Below are 18,015 nucleotides of genomic sequence, written 5' to 3'. Positions count from 1 at the left end.
TCACGTCCATTTCGACAAGCAGCATCCCCTTCCTTCGTTCGACAATGGTCGCATTATGAGAGATGCAAGGATCCGACCACGTCGCGCCACGCCGCCTCGGTTCGGTCAGGAAATGCATTATTACGTTTAAGAGAATACCAGAAACGCATCTGGGTCGGTGACCAGTCGTAGATGCGATCCTAACAGGAACATTAGTAGGATTACTCGACTTCGTTTCTTCCCATTCTGCGCGAGTCGAAACGTGGATGCATTCGTATCATTCTATCTTTCTCTATTCTCAGTTGCTGATTGCGATTTGCAATGCAACACACGGCACCGTCGCTCTCTTCTCATTCCGGTGCATCACTTTGCGATCGATCACTTTCAGAGCGCGGCCTAATGCGGCTCGTTAGTGTCGCATAGAAACTGCAATTCCCTCCTGTGCCGACTATTCCGTGTATCATACCGGCCTCGCTACAATATGCGAATTGGATTTTGACAATGACAGTGGTAATTAATAGTTAGATGCAAGTGTAACGTACACGTAAAGCACATTAACAAACACGAGTAACCGGTGTTTGCCGCTAATCGATGCCGGGATACGAGATTAGGCGCGGACAGTGGTATCGTTCGACACCTTTTGATCAATTTGCATAAACAAGCGCAGACATTTACGAAATGTCATTGAAGCTTCGTTTAGAAAAATGTTATTTTAATAAAAATTGAACTGGTATCGGTTAGCGGTAATCTTTACACCAGTCAACCTGTTAAATCGTGCGATTATCTTATCGACGCAAAGCGTCGAATTACCGTGAATTTTGACCACTTCAAAGAGAATTCCCGAGGCGAACGCGTATTCGATCGTTGGAAAACGAGAACGAGAATCAGGGAACAAGAAGTCGGGTAGTTTTATTTGATCGTACACTTGGCTACCTTGCAATGAACGCGAACAATCGGGTGCATAGAACGCGATACGATTTTCCGCCAGTTCGAACGGTTTCCCCTAACAATGCTTTTCGCCAGGTCACCAAGCGTGACTCGGAAAGTGGATAGAAGACGACAATGGTAGCCGCAACAGGATCCTTCGAAGGCTGGCTAACAGCAGCCAGCTAAATTACTAGCGAGAGTAGAGGTGCACAATTGCGATCGAATAGCTAATGCCCTGATATTCTGCTCCTTTGAACGATTCGTGTCTTGGACGTTCTCTAAGTGCCATTATCTTTGAGAAAATTAATGTTCGTACGCTTTTGTTTGACGTCGACGTTGTAAAATGATTCTGTTATCGATTACCAGCTTCGCAGGTGCAGTGAAAAATGAACGCGTGTGATAAGACACATGAAAATTCTAATTATCAACGACGTGGATAGTTAACTTTTCATTTGTTTTTTAAACATACTTCGTTGCAAGCGTAAACTCTGCGAAATACCAGCTTGCACGGGAGACATGAATTTTCTTTTTTCCGACCGAGATTAATTGAATGTCTCATCTACCTTCGAGTTTCGCAGGTCCCGTAAATAGCGTTAATTCGAGTCTGGAACGCGTTGACAAAGTTCGCGTTGAACTAACTCTGATCGCATTACAACGAGGCAAAAAGTTCGGGAAATGTAACGTTTCCACGCAAAGCGTATAATTGCAGTCACGATGTGTTTCACAACGAGTTTCGACGTACGAACTTATTTACCTGGCATCTCGCTACAAGACAGGAAGTTTATTATAATTTTCCGCCGTGCGTTCTAAGCTGTTGCGATTTTTTTTTTTTTTTTTCGCTTGCCACTCGGTAACGAGAAATGGTCTGGAAAGCATAGTAAACAACGGGGTTGAAAGTTTCTCCAATTTACAGCGGATCGAGATGGATTAACTGTTCGACATTGCTGCGAAGTTGGAAGAGAAAGAGAGTAATAAAATAGAAAAAAATAGTGGGAAACGGGAAATTGATAACGCAAGGTGTTATTAAAAAATAATTAAATCTATCGATCGCTGGGAAATACTCTTGGAAGATTATTAACGATTTAGTCGTATTGTATCGATTACTCTGGCACGGAATAATTTACCTCGAGTAATTTCAAATTAACCCTGGTTAATGAAGAAGTCATTCTTGAACCGTGAAAGTAATTATCAATGTTTCTTGTAATACCTATGACGATAAATATACGAAGAGTTTGAGAAATTATCAATCAAGAAATACCTTAACGTTATATTATTCATTTCATTTGTCTTATAATTAATTTTACTTCAACTCGACTTCTCTGATGTCTTTCAATCTTCAACTAACGAAGATTTAATTCTACTGCTCGATCAGCAAAAGAATCGTGAGACTGCAGGGGGTGAATTCTTGTTCTTGAAGATAGCAGTGCTCGAAAGAGGAAGAAAATGTAAATTGAGCTTCGCGAAGAGGGATGGAGCACAACCGGGGCGAATATTCAGTTATAGAGAAACGTTATCTCGAGGAAAAGGGGTTGACCTAGAGGGCAAGGAAAGGGGTGAATGTTAGGAGGGAGATGAGCGAGGGAAGAAACGTGGGCGGTCTTTGTTCGTAACACTATAGCCGCGCGGAGTAAACGATCCGTACAAAGCATCGGGGATTAAAAATGAATTAGTAACGTGTTATCGCTCTTCGTACAGTCGCGGAGCAATTGTCTGCCAGCTCGTCTTTCTCGTTGAGAAAAATGTCAACGGAACGGTAACTGTCTCTGCTTCCAGTGAAATGGTAGCGAAACGACGAGAGACAAACATTAACGTCGACTGGAAAGCTGGAATTATTCTTGCTCGGCAGATTAAAGGAATTCCTTGTTCCTTCTTTACCGTCGATTCACGTACCGTGGCAACATTGATTAAAAGGGGTCTGTCTGCCGGTTTAACGAAATTTCATTTTCCGCCAAGTTACGGAAGACAATGAGCAACTTACGTCGCGAAATATTCATAGTTCGTACTTCTTTTTCTCTAGTCACGACTAGTTAATTTACTTTGTCAATTATGCGGCCGACAGTCATTTTACTTTTCAATAATCTGAATGAATTTTGTTAAAATTGGCAAAATAATTCAACGAAATATGGTTGAATTTTCTGATAAAAATTATAGTAACTCCCTAAACTTCCGGGGTTTATCTTTCGTTTAAATATTCGCGGATAAAATGATTCAGAAAAAGGTAATAAATATCGGATTAAAACGCGTTTCGTGGCCACGTGTGGCGGACATTACTCAATTTTGAGATTAAACTCTCACATGGCGTAACGGTAGACGCATAACAGCATTATCAACGTGGATGTATAAATGGGCTGCTATTGTATTTACCGGTCGCGAGACAGTTTCCGTGAATCTGTTAACAGAATGGCAATAAACTGGGGCACGCCTTTATTGCGGATTTTTGCGCGTCCAGAGAGTTCGTCCGCTAACGAAGCGTCCGGGTTTCGGTAATTAAATAACCGTAGTTGTAAAGCGTGTTCGCAGAATCGACAACAGTGAAATTCATGTACATCGTTGGAACTGCTTTTTTTTCGCCCGTCCGACATTCAGACCGCATAATTCGATAAACGTGCACGGAATCGATTTTAACGGCAATCGTGAATAAACATGCTTCGCGTGGAAAAATTTTGCGGTAAACAGTGTCACCACTTTGTTTTCCATTTAAAAATAATGATACATCTATCGTCTGTTATTAAATTTAAGCTCTAAAATTTCATCCTCCAAGGTTTAATAACTGTAGAGAATTTATTCGTCTCGTGGATGTTAAAAAATCCCTGTCTTTACATTCTGATTTCCCTGGTGTACAATAGAACGAAGAATCAAATTGAGCACCAAAGAAAGAAATACTCAAGTCTTGTTTTTTACCCGTGAACTATCGATCAGAAGAAGAATCGCGTCATTTAAAGCTTTCCAATGGTTCCTCTATTTTTCTCTTACAAATTCGATCAGCCCGGTTCGACTCCGTTATTTACCTGGTCTCCGAACGTCGTTTTCCATCAGTTTCACTCCGCTTGCCAGGAAATTAACCCTATTTCCCATCATTACACCGGCTCCGAAGGGATTTCCATAAACAAAGAACTCTCTTGCTACTTTATTGACTCGAGGCATCGAATTTGATACGAAAATTCGTCGGTTTGTTCTCTCGATAAACGCGTTTTCCAGCCGAAAGAAACACTTTGCTATTGTAGATACTTGGAAATATAAATCGCTGAGAAGCAACGAGTGTGTCGGCTTGTCTCTGAACGCTTTAATTCCTCCTTTATTACCCTTATGCTATTGAGCGGATTAGACCGATTCGGGGTTGGTTTAGCGTACACTCGCGCTACTCGTCTTCGAGCTTTGTACTTTGCACGTCAAGCTTATCTCGCCCCGATTCGACGTATTATCTTCGACTCTTTGGTCCCCGTGTCTCTAGCAAACTGCTGCTTCCAATTTCCAACTACCATTACTATCCTCCATCCCCGCTGTGAAATGCTTCCGCCATCGCAGTTTCCCTTCAGTTTCCCGTCGTCGACGAGTACCTTGAAACTGATTGCGAATCTAATCAACGAAGTAGCTCGTTACAGATCTCTGTACACGACACAGAATTCGTACAAGATCATTGTGCATAATATCGTAGCAGATTGAACGAGAGTACACGCGTGTGCAATGGTGGGTGACGTTAGCAGCGTCAGTTTGGTGTTTACCTTCGTCTAGAATCAAGTTGTTACTGAGAAATCAAGAGAAGCATAGTTGAGACTAATGGTGCTAGATCTCTGTGAGTCGATATGGCGTTACACCTGAATTTTATGAACATTATATTAGCGCTATTCCGTTTGCGATATTCTGTGTCTGACTATGCGTTGATATTTCTACTGGCACTGAAACGAAGCAAGTCTATCCTCAATGCATTTTCTTACAGTACTATCTTTAATTTTAAACGAGGAATAACTTACAACGAAACTTGAAGAGGTATTTGAATCCTCTACAATTTCGTTTTCACATTACCAGCGAAGTTTTGCTGTAAATCTTTCAGTTGTAAAAGGAACAAATTAAACTTCCCGTTGAAATGAGAATAGTTTTCCCGATGATTCCACGTTACTTTCGGTTAATAATAGCTTGACGAAAACAGGGGAGAAAATTCTACGGCATTACGAGTGATAATTCTGCACGTTTCTGCTGTCTATCTCCCTTCGCTTCCTATCCGTTCCTCCGAAATGCATTGCGGTTTTCAGCTTCTCGTAATTCTCGGTCACCTCCGCGAAAGTTCAAGCAACTTCTGCCACGTATCTCTCTTCGTCTCTCTTTGTGTAGCTACATGGTAATCGACATCAAACGCGTCCAGGAAACTACTGTAATTTACCTGCCGAACCTATTTCATCAAATTTTAGGCATTCAATGCTTATATCTGTCTCTGGTAGTTCAGGCTTCACTTCACATTTTCTCAAATATTTTAAGAATCTCTTCGAACAATCGAAATCCGATAAAGTACATTTCTTTAGAATTCGAAAGAATTCGAATACATCAATTTGTACGCGATGATGATTAAAGCTTGTACGAGTTTCAAGCGAGGCGGATTTAATTAAGAATCTGTATCCGCCGCATCTCGGCGGCTTCCAATTAAAGTTCGCCTTATTATAATCAAGAATTTCGTAGCTTTCGGACGTCATCTGCCGGTTACGTGTACGGGAACGCCTTCTCGTATTTTCCCGGAAGATTGAAGTTTGCCGTGTGACGTGTAATTTTCGAGCGATAGAGTTCGCAGCTCCCGGCTGCCAGCCTGCGAAACTTATAACGGAGTTCAATTGCAAGAATCCGAGGCGCGAGTCGAACCGAAATTCACCCCCAGGGGCTGTGCGATAATTATTTAATTGTAGCGATAAACCTGATATTCCGTCACGATGACGCAGAGCCCCCCTTTGTAATTCGACGAGAATCGAGTTCCCTCTCGTGGTTTCCAATCGGTTCGTCGACGAACGCTGTTGACGCGTAATTTTCGAATCGGACAGCCGACCGTTTAAACTTCGAAGACGACCAGTTCGATCGGCGGTCAAATTGAGTTAAAGAGTCGTCTTGAAACATGCCGCGAAGTTTTCTTGTTTGCGAGGATTAATAAGTTTCCTAGCCGCGAGTCACCGACCGATTGCTTACGTTTAATTCGACGACTTTGTTGGAACGTTGTTTCTTTGCTATTATAATGCAAAATAACGAGTTGGCTTCTTCAAAGGAAACTTCGTTTCGTTTTAGAGCTCGTTTCACTAATGATTCAAGAGTATCCTTGAAAACGTATTATAAGATATTTAATGTTCGACAAAGAACTTGGTCGGTTCCCGTAGTTTAGAGCACCAAAGACGGATTGTTTTATGGAAATTCGATAGCCAAAGGATGGCACCATAAAATGTTGACATAAATTCAGAAACGAGCGAAAGACAGGAAAATTGAGGAGGAAAGTTAACGACAAATTTCTTTCGATACGTTTGCTGTTTTTCTCTTATAATATACTGATCATAAAAGAAACATGTGTCGGAAATTTTTGATAGTTTCCTTTTTTTATCCAACAGCGTAAGGAACAACTGATATCGCGTAAGAACAACAGGAAAATGGAACATTTTTTATTATCCATCGAATGCACTTCCGAAAGTGCATCTGCACTTTATGGTATGCACTATAAAATTCGTTTCTGTATTCAAGAAGCGGACGTTTCTCGTTTTTATTATTTATGCATTTGTGATAGATGAGGTGCATATAAAATACTGTTTCAAGATAAAGTTTGGTGGTGCATTATTTAAAAATAATAAAGCCTCTTATGAACTAACGTTGACCGCAAGCCAACACGCAAACGAGCCAAGCAATTACTAAACGGGTTGTGCGGTTACGAGCTGGTACCGGAAGTGGTCTGAAACTTAAGTTCGATATCGCGCAGAGGTCGCGATCCACGGATGCAGTTAACAATTTACGTTTATTGCTCGATTCATGATAGTCCCGTTGGTTGTGTGTCCGGTAATCGACGCGTTAGTCGCTTTTAGATAGCCCGGCAACGGAGAGAAGTTTAAACGACGACACGTAATTTTCACGGGGGTTTAGGCTGTTAGTTTGCAAGCTGTGTGTGCACGTCTCGAAGACGCCAGCAACGTGGACGACGATAAACTGGAACTCGTTAACGGCAGCCGTGGGGCTGTTCATAGGAGATACGCCATTTTCCGTGTATAACTCGAGCGCCCATCCAAGTTTCCTTGTCCGCCACCACTACTGCCAGTGGATGCGCGTAAAACGGAGGTTAAGAAAAGCAGAACGGAGGAAATCGAGATAAGACGAGAGCCACCTTACGACCTTTTCATGCTTCGTCGCCTGGAGCAGGGTGAAAATTAAAAATTATTTTTGCGCCTAAACGGTTCAACGGATTCCTTTCGACCGACTTCCAGACCGAGAGAGAACGATTTACCAACAACCGATGGATATTCGAAGCTCCCGCTTGAAAGTTGTCAAGCAATTCAAGCGTACTCGAGTTTCGAATCACCTGGAATTTTGATCGAACTTTAGAAATTCTGAAACTCCTAAAACTCCAGATAGATCTCGAAACACTCGAAACTCTCGAATAATATGTGAACGGTGATATGTTAGATCAATTTATACTATATCGGAGTACGTGAACACGTGGGTTAATTTATTCTTTATTTTCAAGAACCACTGGTATCTGAAGAGCAGCAAAACTTTTCGAGTTCGAAACGAAACTCGAAGCGACTCGAAACTTTGTCCATGTTTTTACATATATTCGAAACGCTTCATAGCCCATCGCTGCTACGAACATTCTATTTATCGTCCTCCTTTTTTTCCCTTCTTTCGCAATCTCTTCCTCTCTATCCGTCTTGCTTTTTTCCTGTTTGGAAAAGTGGAATCGAGGAAGGGAAAACAATGGACAAAAGGGTCTAGCGAGCACGGAACGAGCTTACAATGGCATTCTATTTTTCTTTCCACCGGTCGAGAGGGGTCGTGGAGAAGTGGAGGGCAGAGAGTGGTTGGCCTGCTAGAAACGCGAATGGAATTTCATTTTACAGCGACGTTTCGAACATTTGAACCGGGCGGATGCGTGTAATTGTTTGTCGCGTGTAATTGTAACACGGATATCGTCGAAATTCGTGCCGGTCTTAAAGTATCCGTGAAAGAGGACAAGGGTGCTCGAGCAGCGGCACGAAGATCTTGAGCTGAAAATTAAAACGGATTCGTGTCGCGAGCGCGAAACAGCTTCAAAAACTGCACCGGTGTCTGAGACGTTGTCAAATGAGAAACTCGTTGTTTCCAGCTAAAGTAACAAACTTCTCGCTCCCGACAAGTGAATCCATTCGAGTTTCAGTTCGGCTCACGACCACGCCGGAAACTGGGATACGATACGGTAAAAGAAATGGCGGGAAATTAGCGGAAACCCTCGAGTGACGGTATTTCTCGCTGGCGTGTGTAAGCTGCAACTGTTACTGCAACTTTTTTCATCGCGTGTACTTTGTGGTTAGCAGCCGCTATTCGAGGGGAAAAAGGGCTACGAGTTGGAATAAAACGTTGGGAAAAAATTCGTCGGGAAAAGTTCGCTGGTATTGAGAAATTTACGGAGAATTTCGAAATCTCCCTCTTTCATTTCTTCTTTTTTTCTATCGTATTTTTATCTCGACCGTTCGGATCGTCGGGTCGGTATCGATACTGCGAAATAAAAATAATAATATAATAGAATGACATCGTCAAATTGTTCGTTCATCCGAACGAGATGCGTTCCCGATCGGGTCGATTAAATAGCTGTTTTACCGGACAAATTTTAACAAAATTTAATGTTTTTCAATCGGTCGATTTTGTAATTGAATTGTCGGTGGATTTGCGAGGACACTCATTGAAAAGAAAACGTCATTTGCAGGCGTGAGTACCGAATACGTCCCCTTCTACCAATGAATATTCAATATTAATATTAGCTGTACTCGATACAATTATGTAGCGTGTCGCCGAAATTCATAATTATGTCAATGTAAATATTTAAATGCTCGCTGGACCGAATATTAGCCTGTGCATCGAACGGTAACGTGCTTTCGTTACTCGAGGGATTTAAAATGATTTAAATCAGGACCAATCGATACTCTGGTTGAAAATTGAACGTGGAACGTGTTATTTGTGAGGCGAGTAATAAACAAGGCTCTTAGAGTGGTCAAATTAACGCATTGTCGGTGATAGTACGAACTACAGTTAACAGGTTGATCGCCGCAGTAGAAATATCAATATTTAGTGCGGCGCGCTATAATACGGATATTAACGCGTTCGTTGGCGAAGTGAAAATGTATATACGCCACTTCTATTCGATTTTTACATAAAATTGCATTAGAAATAAGCCTCTATCGGGCGGTACAGACGTGGAAAAGAATTTTACGCGCGTTTTCCGTGCCGACTGAAATAGCTGGCAAAGGAAGGAAGAAACCGTTTGAAAGGGAAAGCAAGGAAGGATTGAAATAAGTTTTCGATATTTCTTGCATTCCCCGTGAAAAATGTGCCGGTAATACTTAGACGTTCGACGGCCGGTATTCGTAGCCGTGCCATGAATAGAAAAAAGCGACCGTAGCAGATCGGATTGATGCATGTTTGTATGCTGATGGAATCAGGAAGCTATTTGAAAATGTATAACGCAATATCGCTAACGCAGTTGACGTGAAACGAAATTGCAGTTTACCTCGCCCTTTGAGAAATCGAATGACAGACAGGTTGGAACTAAAAAATATAATATATACGCGCGCGTTAAGCGTGTTCCCTTTGAAATCGAACGAATAAATTCGATAAACAATTGCTTTTTGTTAGTCAATGAAGTTGAATTATACTTGCATTAAAATATTTACACGCTGTTCATTCTCCGTTCTGCTTTGTACACATCAATTTGACTCGAACGAGATTAAAAGCAGCTTGTAAACGTCAATCATTTCTTTTTTTAAATATAACCAGAAATTCTGGTAGATAAATTATCTCTTATACATCTGAAATCGTATTCAATGATATTTGAAAAATCTCTTTTAAAAAGAAATCCATCAGCTTTGATTTTTCGAGTACTATACTTTGCGTTATAGAGCCGTATGTAAGTTATACACTCCAGCTGAAGTTCGAAGAAAAAGATTAGCATTGCTTGAATAAATGGTACGACGTAGGTACTTACAAGAGAGCGTGAGATGTTGGTAGAGTTGCCATTAAACGTGAATTAAAATGAAAAATTCGAGGACCGTCACCTGTGTTTCGAGGGTGTTTCGAGGCTGGCTGGTGTTCGCAGGGGGACAAAAAGTCGGGACGTTAATTAAAGTCGTAGAACTTTTCGCGACGCGTAACCAACGCTCTCTTTGACGTTTAACGCACTGGTACATGCAGTCGTAAATTTAGTGAAATTTTTTTCCCTCGTTGCAGCAATCCGGGGAAGCACTTCCATTACTTTATTTTTCGGAAATTCTTCTTTCACGTGAAAGTGTCTTAACTGTATTTAACTTTAATTTCAAGCAACGAAACAATTTTTAACCAGTTTAATAAGACTGTACTGTTCCGTTTTGTTATTATCATTCGTAATCTTCCGAATGGTTTCAAAGCACGCTCAAAGGATTAATAAATCGGCACTCGGCAAGTAACCACTTTGAGGCATCGGCCTCGGGAGTGTCACTTGTTAGTTGCCCTCCCGTGAGTAATTTCCAGAGTTATGTCATTACGTTATGCACTAATATCACCAGATATAATACCGAACTAGTTAATTGACTTTAACCACTCGCGATGTATACGGCTAATACGCTCTAAATAAATACACGGTAGGTGCAATAATTAGAGTAAATTACAGTTCTTTGTCCGGTCCTTTATCACCATCGCGATGTAACCTTAACTAAGGACCTTGTGGGAATTCATCATCGTTTATAATTTACAAATTCACGAGAATCAGTTAACCAGTGTAATTTCCTGTAGTAGAATAACCAATTGAATCCTCTTTGCGTTCACATTTGCAATGTATTCTACTCGATTAACTAACCAACGAAATGATCGTTATTCGATACGCGTTTCATCTATCGACGCTTCATCTAGTAGTGTGTGGTAGATGAACCATTATACTAAGGAAATATGATCGCGTCCTGACCGCAAAGGACCCGCGTTAGACTCGTTGACGTAGGTATTATGTTCTAAGCGTCGTCCTCGTACGTGGTACACGCTTTGATCCTTCGAGTAAATTCCTCGTTGGTATATTGAAAATTACCTGGCCATTTTGCGATAAGATCTCTGTTCAAAGGTAGAGATTAAATTTATAAACGACCGTTGATGGTCGAAGCATTGTTTACTTAATTAACTTGCAAAACGTACGAGTTCCGATACGAATGCTATTGTCGAAGCTTCGGCCATCAACGGTTTACGAGGATGTTCAAGCAGACAATAGTCGATGGTGAATCGTTGGAAGCGTATTAATTTGATTGGACGTTTTCCGGACTGTTGCAGATATCCAGGAATTTTACGAGCTGACGTTGCTCGACGAGTCGAAATCGGTGCAGCAGAAAACGGCGGAGACGATCCGGATCGCCGACAAATGGGAAGCCAGCGACGGGCCAATTACGCCGACCTTCGCTCAAAACGACGTGAGTTCAGTTGCAAAATATATTTTCGTCTGCCGATATTTCACGGCGGGTACGAGCTTGATCATTTCCGCGCGGGATGTATAGATTGAACGAAACGGACGGACGCGTGTGTTCGTTACGCGTTCGTGACCGCGTCACGAATTCAAACGTTTCTAGGAATCTCGTTTCCCAGCTGGCCATCGTGGTCGAACGTTTATTAGAATTCCATGACGCCGGGGCTCTTTTCATTTGCCACGTGAGCGTCGAAACGCGTCGCATGAAAATCGAACTCGTTTTCATTCGAGTTGCTCGCCGTAAACGTCCTTCTCGGACAGATCAAGTAAATCGCTTCGCTCGAATCGTTTAATTAACTCTTTAACTGCAAATAGCGCGTGTATATCCTCTCTGTTAATAAATACGAAAGGTCCTGCACAGGCAGTGTCATTTTAAAATTTTCTCGCGAGAATCCATCGAATAGTATTTGCATTTCAACGTGCTAGTTAAGGGTTAAAACTATCTTGCTATGATAGGTTCAGTCGATTTCGGTCGATTAATCAAGGAATAGAGATAGGAAAATGCCTGTCCCGGAAATGAAATTCTCGGGACATTTTAACCCGGCGGCCTGTCGAGTACTAATCACGCGGCTGCTCTCTGATAGAAGAGAAGAGGATAGGAAGGAAGGGATGGTGGGCAGGTGCCGCGCAATTAGCGCCCGTAATTATAATCCAAGAGTCGATTGGCCCGTGGGACAGGCTGGTATCATGCTAGACCGATCAATCGCCGAGCTCCCGATTTTAATTGCTAATTGCTCTCGTCCCATGGTTCCTCATCGTGCGGCGTGTCGTCGTGGCCGATCGACGACGTGATGCGGCTGGTTGCAACGATGCACCGTGCAACGATTGCAAATCGCCATGCACTTGCGATGCCGGCCACGTCTCGTTCCCTTCGCTGTCAGGATCCACTCGGTTTCGTCCATCCAATTGAGCATTTCTCCAAATTTATGGATCGTCAACGTTCGATTACTCCGAATTTATTTCTTCCTTTTTTATTATAAAGCGTAAGAATTTTAATATAAATGATGATTCTTCTTCTTATCCCAGCTATAACACGATATTAATATTTTCTGAGATCATCAAAACAGGTAATAAATTAATCGTTCGTCGGATTAAAAAGTTTAAGTACATTCAAGTTTTGTAGCCGTATAAAAGAAGAAGCTGCGAAACGTGTTTAACTTTTGAAACAAAAACGATCGACGCGTTAACGAGCTGAGATTCTTTATTATCCCGTCTAATGGAATCGAAGGATTCGCCGAGGAAATAGTAGGGCCTAGGTGTTGCAAAAACGTCGAGGGAAAAGGCCATTAAACGCGATCGTGCAAATTAACGTTAGAAACTATGCGTTTTCATAGCTTATCTCGCGGATCTATTTTTCAAACGGGCTTTTCCTTGGTCCCTCGTTTTAATTTGATTTCGAGCGAGGACGAGTACTCGGGCGGTCGGAGAAAGGCTTGAAAAATTTATTCGGCCGCATTCTACTCGTTTATTTCACGGCACAGAGATCCCTCTGCATGAATACGAAAGCCATAGTTGCTGAAATTCTTGCCCCGAAGAAACGCCGCGTGCACAAGCGACGAACAAACGAGCGAACGAGCCTCGATGGTTCTCACCTGCGCGTGCAAGGCACGTTAAGCGTTCTCCGGAGAACGGGACGATTTTCCCAGCTTACATAGACAGATGGCACATAACCATCCATTATGAAGAATTTCTCTCCCCGACTGTTGCTCGTGCATGCGTACAATTCGCATTGCATTCTATGGCACACCGATTGTTCCAAGTTTGTGTTTGATCGCGTCCCGTGTGTGCTCGTTACTCGCGACGACTATGCGTGTACCTTGCTATGTACATTATAATATCTATTCAGTTTATTGAGCTTGAAAATGTAATATTTGTTAAAATTTTAACCCTTTTCAAGCGAAAACTAAAATATATCTGAAAAGAGGTTCAAGTTTCTGTTAACTTCAGGAAGAGTAATAGTAGGGGTTCATCGAGCTCACTAATTAGAAAGTATCAGACATATTTCAACAGCTTGATAGTAGTGGTCAATATTGAAACAAAGTCTAGTAATTATCAAAGTGAAATTTTAATCTCGCTTGATTGTAATGAAATTTTATCCGTATATAAGGAATTTTGAAATATGAATATTTGGAAACGTTTGTGTATTCAGCGAAATATTTATCATTTCACGACGGCGAAACGTTATCCCGAATCCCTGTTCCACTATGAATAATTGCTCGTTGCTGAATATCTCCCTGGCGCATACATAATTCAGCAGCGTTATTTCATCTATTGATTCTTTTTATCGTCGAACGACTGTGTTTCCATTGAATAAAATTATAGATATAGTAAATGCAAACTCTTACTAATGGAAAAATTCTGTCTCTATCAATTTTCCAAATACGACAATGAAATTTCGAAGATATACGAAGAGCAGAATGATAACCGTGCATATTGTAGAAAAAGATATTGAACGTCTGGAGAGCATCCGTGCGTTCAACAGCAGAATGATGGTATCATGAATATCGAAATGTTGATTATACATGGTTGAGCAGCAGAAACTGTAATGTAGCACAATATGGTCCAGTAGATATTGTCGTGTCATACAAGGTTTGATTGAATTGGTCGTGGTTCCAGGGCATTCTACGTGCTCTAGCTTCAAGAGGGTTTCGACCAGACATCGGTCTCTTTGACATCCTATTTGAAGCCACGAGAGTACTCGCGATCCATAAGCGATTCGCCATAAAGTGCTTCCACATTGTTGAACTTTCCATTTGGATTTCACCTTCGATTAATGTTTATCCTAGCAATTTTCCAAATTAAACCGCTACCGCGTCGTGCAAACCGTAGTAATAATTTTTTTAAGTCATTTTCATTTTTTTTTTTTTCAATCGATTATCTTCTTCCAAGAATTATTCAACGTTTAGTATTGGTAATACCAAAAGCAAAACGGCCATTGTTATAAACTTCACATATGATCAGAAACCTAATCGCGATTGTGTTTGGTGCTTTATTATATCATACTATAATTGACAGTTGGAGTGAACGAAGCTAAATTTAACTGGAAATTAGGTCCGCATAGTTTGATTTCTACCACGTTGAATACCTTTCGCATAATTAGCATCCGATTCGTAATTGCTGTATGTAAATTCAACTCGTGCCTGTCACTTTTAATTGAACATTAATACCGTTCTTTGCACCTATAATAACTTGTGATTATTTAATTAGCTGTTTAAAGAGTAAAACATGAATATTACTCGAAGGCCGATCCATTTCCATACCATTTCCTGCCTCGTTTATTTTAGAGGCCTGATGTCAGCTTCTGTTTGCATTATTTTCAATTCAATTGCTTTTTACAATATATTCATTCACCTAACATAATCAATATATCCTCACAGTAATTAACGTTATAGTTTAAGCGCACTTCGAACGTATCTATTTACCAGTATTTCAATTAATTAACTAATTCCAGCTTCCTATGCGTTTTCGTAATTGATAAATAACATGATTGAACGGGCTTCCCGTAATTGGATACCACCTACTTTTCTCTGTTTGTTCCAAATGATTTTCCAAAATCAACTGCTCATCTATCGGCTATGGACGTTTTTGCAATTATAATGTGATGAACAATATTTCACAGCTGCATAAGTATACATGAAAAATGTACTGTATTTTAAAAATTGAAAAGAAACACGAAAATGCTATTAACGCGTTAATCGACACGGGGAACCGTATCATTGGCAAAATGAATTTAATATAATCGAACAACCAAAGGAAAATTTTAAATATCATTCGTATCATATTATATTAATTATTCAAGGAAGGAAATGCAAAGGTTAAATTGAAAACTGAAATGGCCGTATTCTGAATAATTTCAATTATAGCGTGCCGTGCCATTTTCATTGAAGTAGCCAACGTGTTAACCCTTGAACTTTTAATATTCAAAATTTTTTGCATGAATTTTTATTTCGAAAACGTTAATGGAAAAAATGTTAAAAATATGCAAAATAATTCAAGAATATATAGAAATTCACATAATAATTAAAACATTACCGTCACAGTAGAAATATCAATATCTGGCACGACACAATATATTTCATTTTATCACGAATACAATATTTTTTATAAAAAGTATCCATTTGCTTAAACATCGACAGCCCGTCTTAAATTATCGAAGACACTCGTTGAACATGAAAAACACCTAACCCGTTAATCGTGTCACATTACGTAGAGGGTGAAAAAAAGAAGATAGACGTGGATGGAGGACAGGAGATGGGTAATAAAAATCGCAGTATCTGGAGGGAACGATGCACTGGAGTGTTGCTCGTCCCCGGGGCGTCCGTTTGCCAAAATTTACGACGGGATCGTGGCATCGTGCATATAAAACCACGTTTAAACCGTTCGATCGGAGAAGCATAGGATAGAAGGCGGATAAAATAACGTGGACGAGTAATGGCCGAGTGGTATACGCGGGATATTTCCCTTGTTTGTTTTCCATTACTTCGCGGAAGGCAACTGTTCGCCGGCGGTGGAATATGCGCGGCAATGATAAGGGTGTTGCACTCGATGTAATGGAAAATTCGTGCCTTCGAATCGAATTTCATACAATCGCGGCCGAACTTGGTCCCGCAGCTTCGTGGAACTGGTATCCGATAGATGTACGGTGTTCGGGGTACTCGAACGTTAGCCAATTTCCCGCGAGACCTGAAAATCGATGCGAACGTACTTTTTCTTTCTTCTTATTTCGATCCCACGAGCCGGAAGAGTCGAGAGGAGAGATTAAAGTGTCGGTACTCTTTAAGAAGTTACACCTCTTTCGTCGATGATGGAAGGTTTAAGCGTTCGTAAACAAACCCGCGACGAGTGGAATTTACTCGACGATTCAAGCGTTATTTGCTTGATCGATTTCTCACCGGACAAATTGGGATTTCGCTCCCTCCGATTGAAATACAAGAAGAGGGATCGCGATTCGATACGAACTTTATCGGAGAAACGATCGCGCTTACTGCTTGTCCTTTGTCTAAATTTGTTCGTAATATGAGAAAAGGAGGATCCGTTTTGATTGGTAATCCTTTGGGGATGTGGAACTCGTACCAAGGATGGTTTTGCGAAGCTTTCGAAACCTCTTTAATTAAATCTTCAGTTCAATCTTCTAATTGGGATATTTTTATTTTCATTTTCTTTTCCTTTGTCTTGATTATTGAATTATATTCTTTCCATTGTACCGAAAACATGAGAACAAAAGTTTCTCGCCATCGTTCAGTAGTAAAACCCGTGGAATTCACGGGCGTGCACTTAAGGAGGCGTAAATCACACGAATGGCCTTTCTGATCTGTGAAATATCGTATCCTCACCTTCGTGCATGAGACCTTACGAGTGGGCACGTAGCTACAATTTATGTCCTGTTTTCAATTCCCGCCTACGTTGCTGTGGAAACTACTTCCGGTCACCGTTTCTCAGTTTTTTTTTTTCCATAAATTCCTTGTAACAATCACTTTTTTTTTTGTAGCTTTTCTAAGCACCGTATATATCAGAAATGTCAACGGCAGAATGTATTTTTATTGTTAAACAACTTGGAGTTTGGTCTGAATTCTGAATACTGGTATTTTATGTCAAAGGAATATCAAGGTTCTGTTACTGAATAATTCCTTCGTAAAAGCTCCAAAATCGCGTATCCTACGTTGGATTTCAAGCTTTTGCATAATCGCATATGATTAACCAGATGTCGAGTTTGCCATAAGACGGCACAGGAGCCACGATATATTATCGTTTTCACCGAGACAAATGGAATTTATAGTAGCACTTGGCTAAAACCCATTTCCCTCGGATACCACGTTCGTTTCCGATAAAAGGAGGAAACTCCAAACGAGAGCACTCTCGCCCTTCCAGTCTCCCCCCTTTTACAATGCATTCGTTGCGGTTGGAACTTAATGCATCGTATGCACTCGATGCATTCATTTGCGAAATTCGCCAAGAGATCTTTCCTCTTCTTTTTCTTCTCGTTGTTCACCTCGAGAGCCATGTATTCTTTTCTTCGTAAAAAAAGGGTTACTCGATTCATGGAGCTCGAAGAATTATGCTCTATCAATGGGATTAGTCTTTTCTTCGATTTTTATTCAAAAAAAAGTATTTTTCGAATTCTATATTATACCAAGGTTTCATCAAACTCGAATAAACTCCTTTATAAGATGAATTTAATTATTATCGAATGTTTCCATGAAAGCAGAAGTTCAGCTGCTGGTGTTTCACGCGGTAATCAAAAAACCGTAAATCATTCTCGCAACAACGATACTTTCGGACATTAATTACTTTTTATTGATAACATTTCCTGCGAGCAGGAAACAAGAACTTCGACAAACTTTTCTCATTAGTTTACCCTAGGAAGGGGATGAATTCTAAGGAAAGTCATTTAATCTTTGGTTTATTATAAACAGAGGTAAGCCACGTGT

At 40.7% G+C, this 18,015-nt stretch overlaps 1 protein-coding gene across 11 annotated transcripts in view; it reads left to right on the top strand.

Annotated features, from left to right (window-relative positions):
* The window catches only part of LOC114883068 (disks large 1 tumor suppressor protein), a 335,824-nt gene that overhangs the window by 146,121 nt on the left and 171,688 nt on the right, over positions 1-18,015 (top strand). For all 11 annotated transcript variants that reach the window (XM_046290086.1, XM_046290084.1, XM_046290085.1 and 8 more), the window contains one exon: positions 11,398-11,534. In XM_046290086.1, coding sequence (XP_046146042.1) covers positions 11,398-11,534 — 137 coding nt within the window. The remainder of the gene's footprint in view (positions 1-11,397; positions 11,535-18,015) is intronic.

This window comes from Osmia bicornis, chromosome 2 (genome assembly GCF_907164935.1).
Source record: "Osmia bicornis bicornis chromosome 2, iOsmBic2.1, whole genome shotgun sequence".
NCBI classification, from domain to species: domain Eukaryota; kingdom Metazoa; phylum Arthropoda; class Insecta; order Hymenoptera; family Megachilidae; genus Osmia; species Osmia bicornis.
The sequence above is the reverse complement of the archived record's forward strand: the minus strand, read 5'-3'. Positions and strand labels throughout refer to the sequence as shown.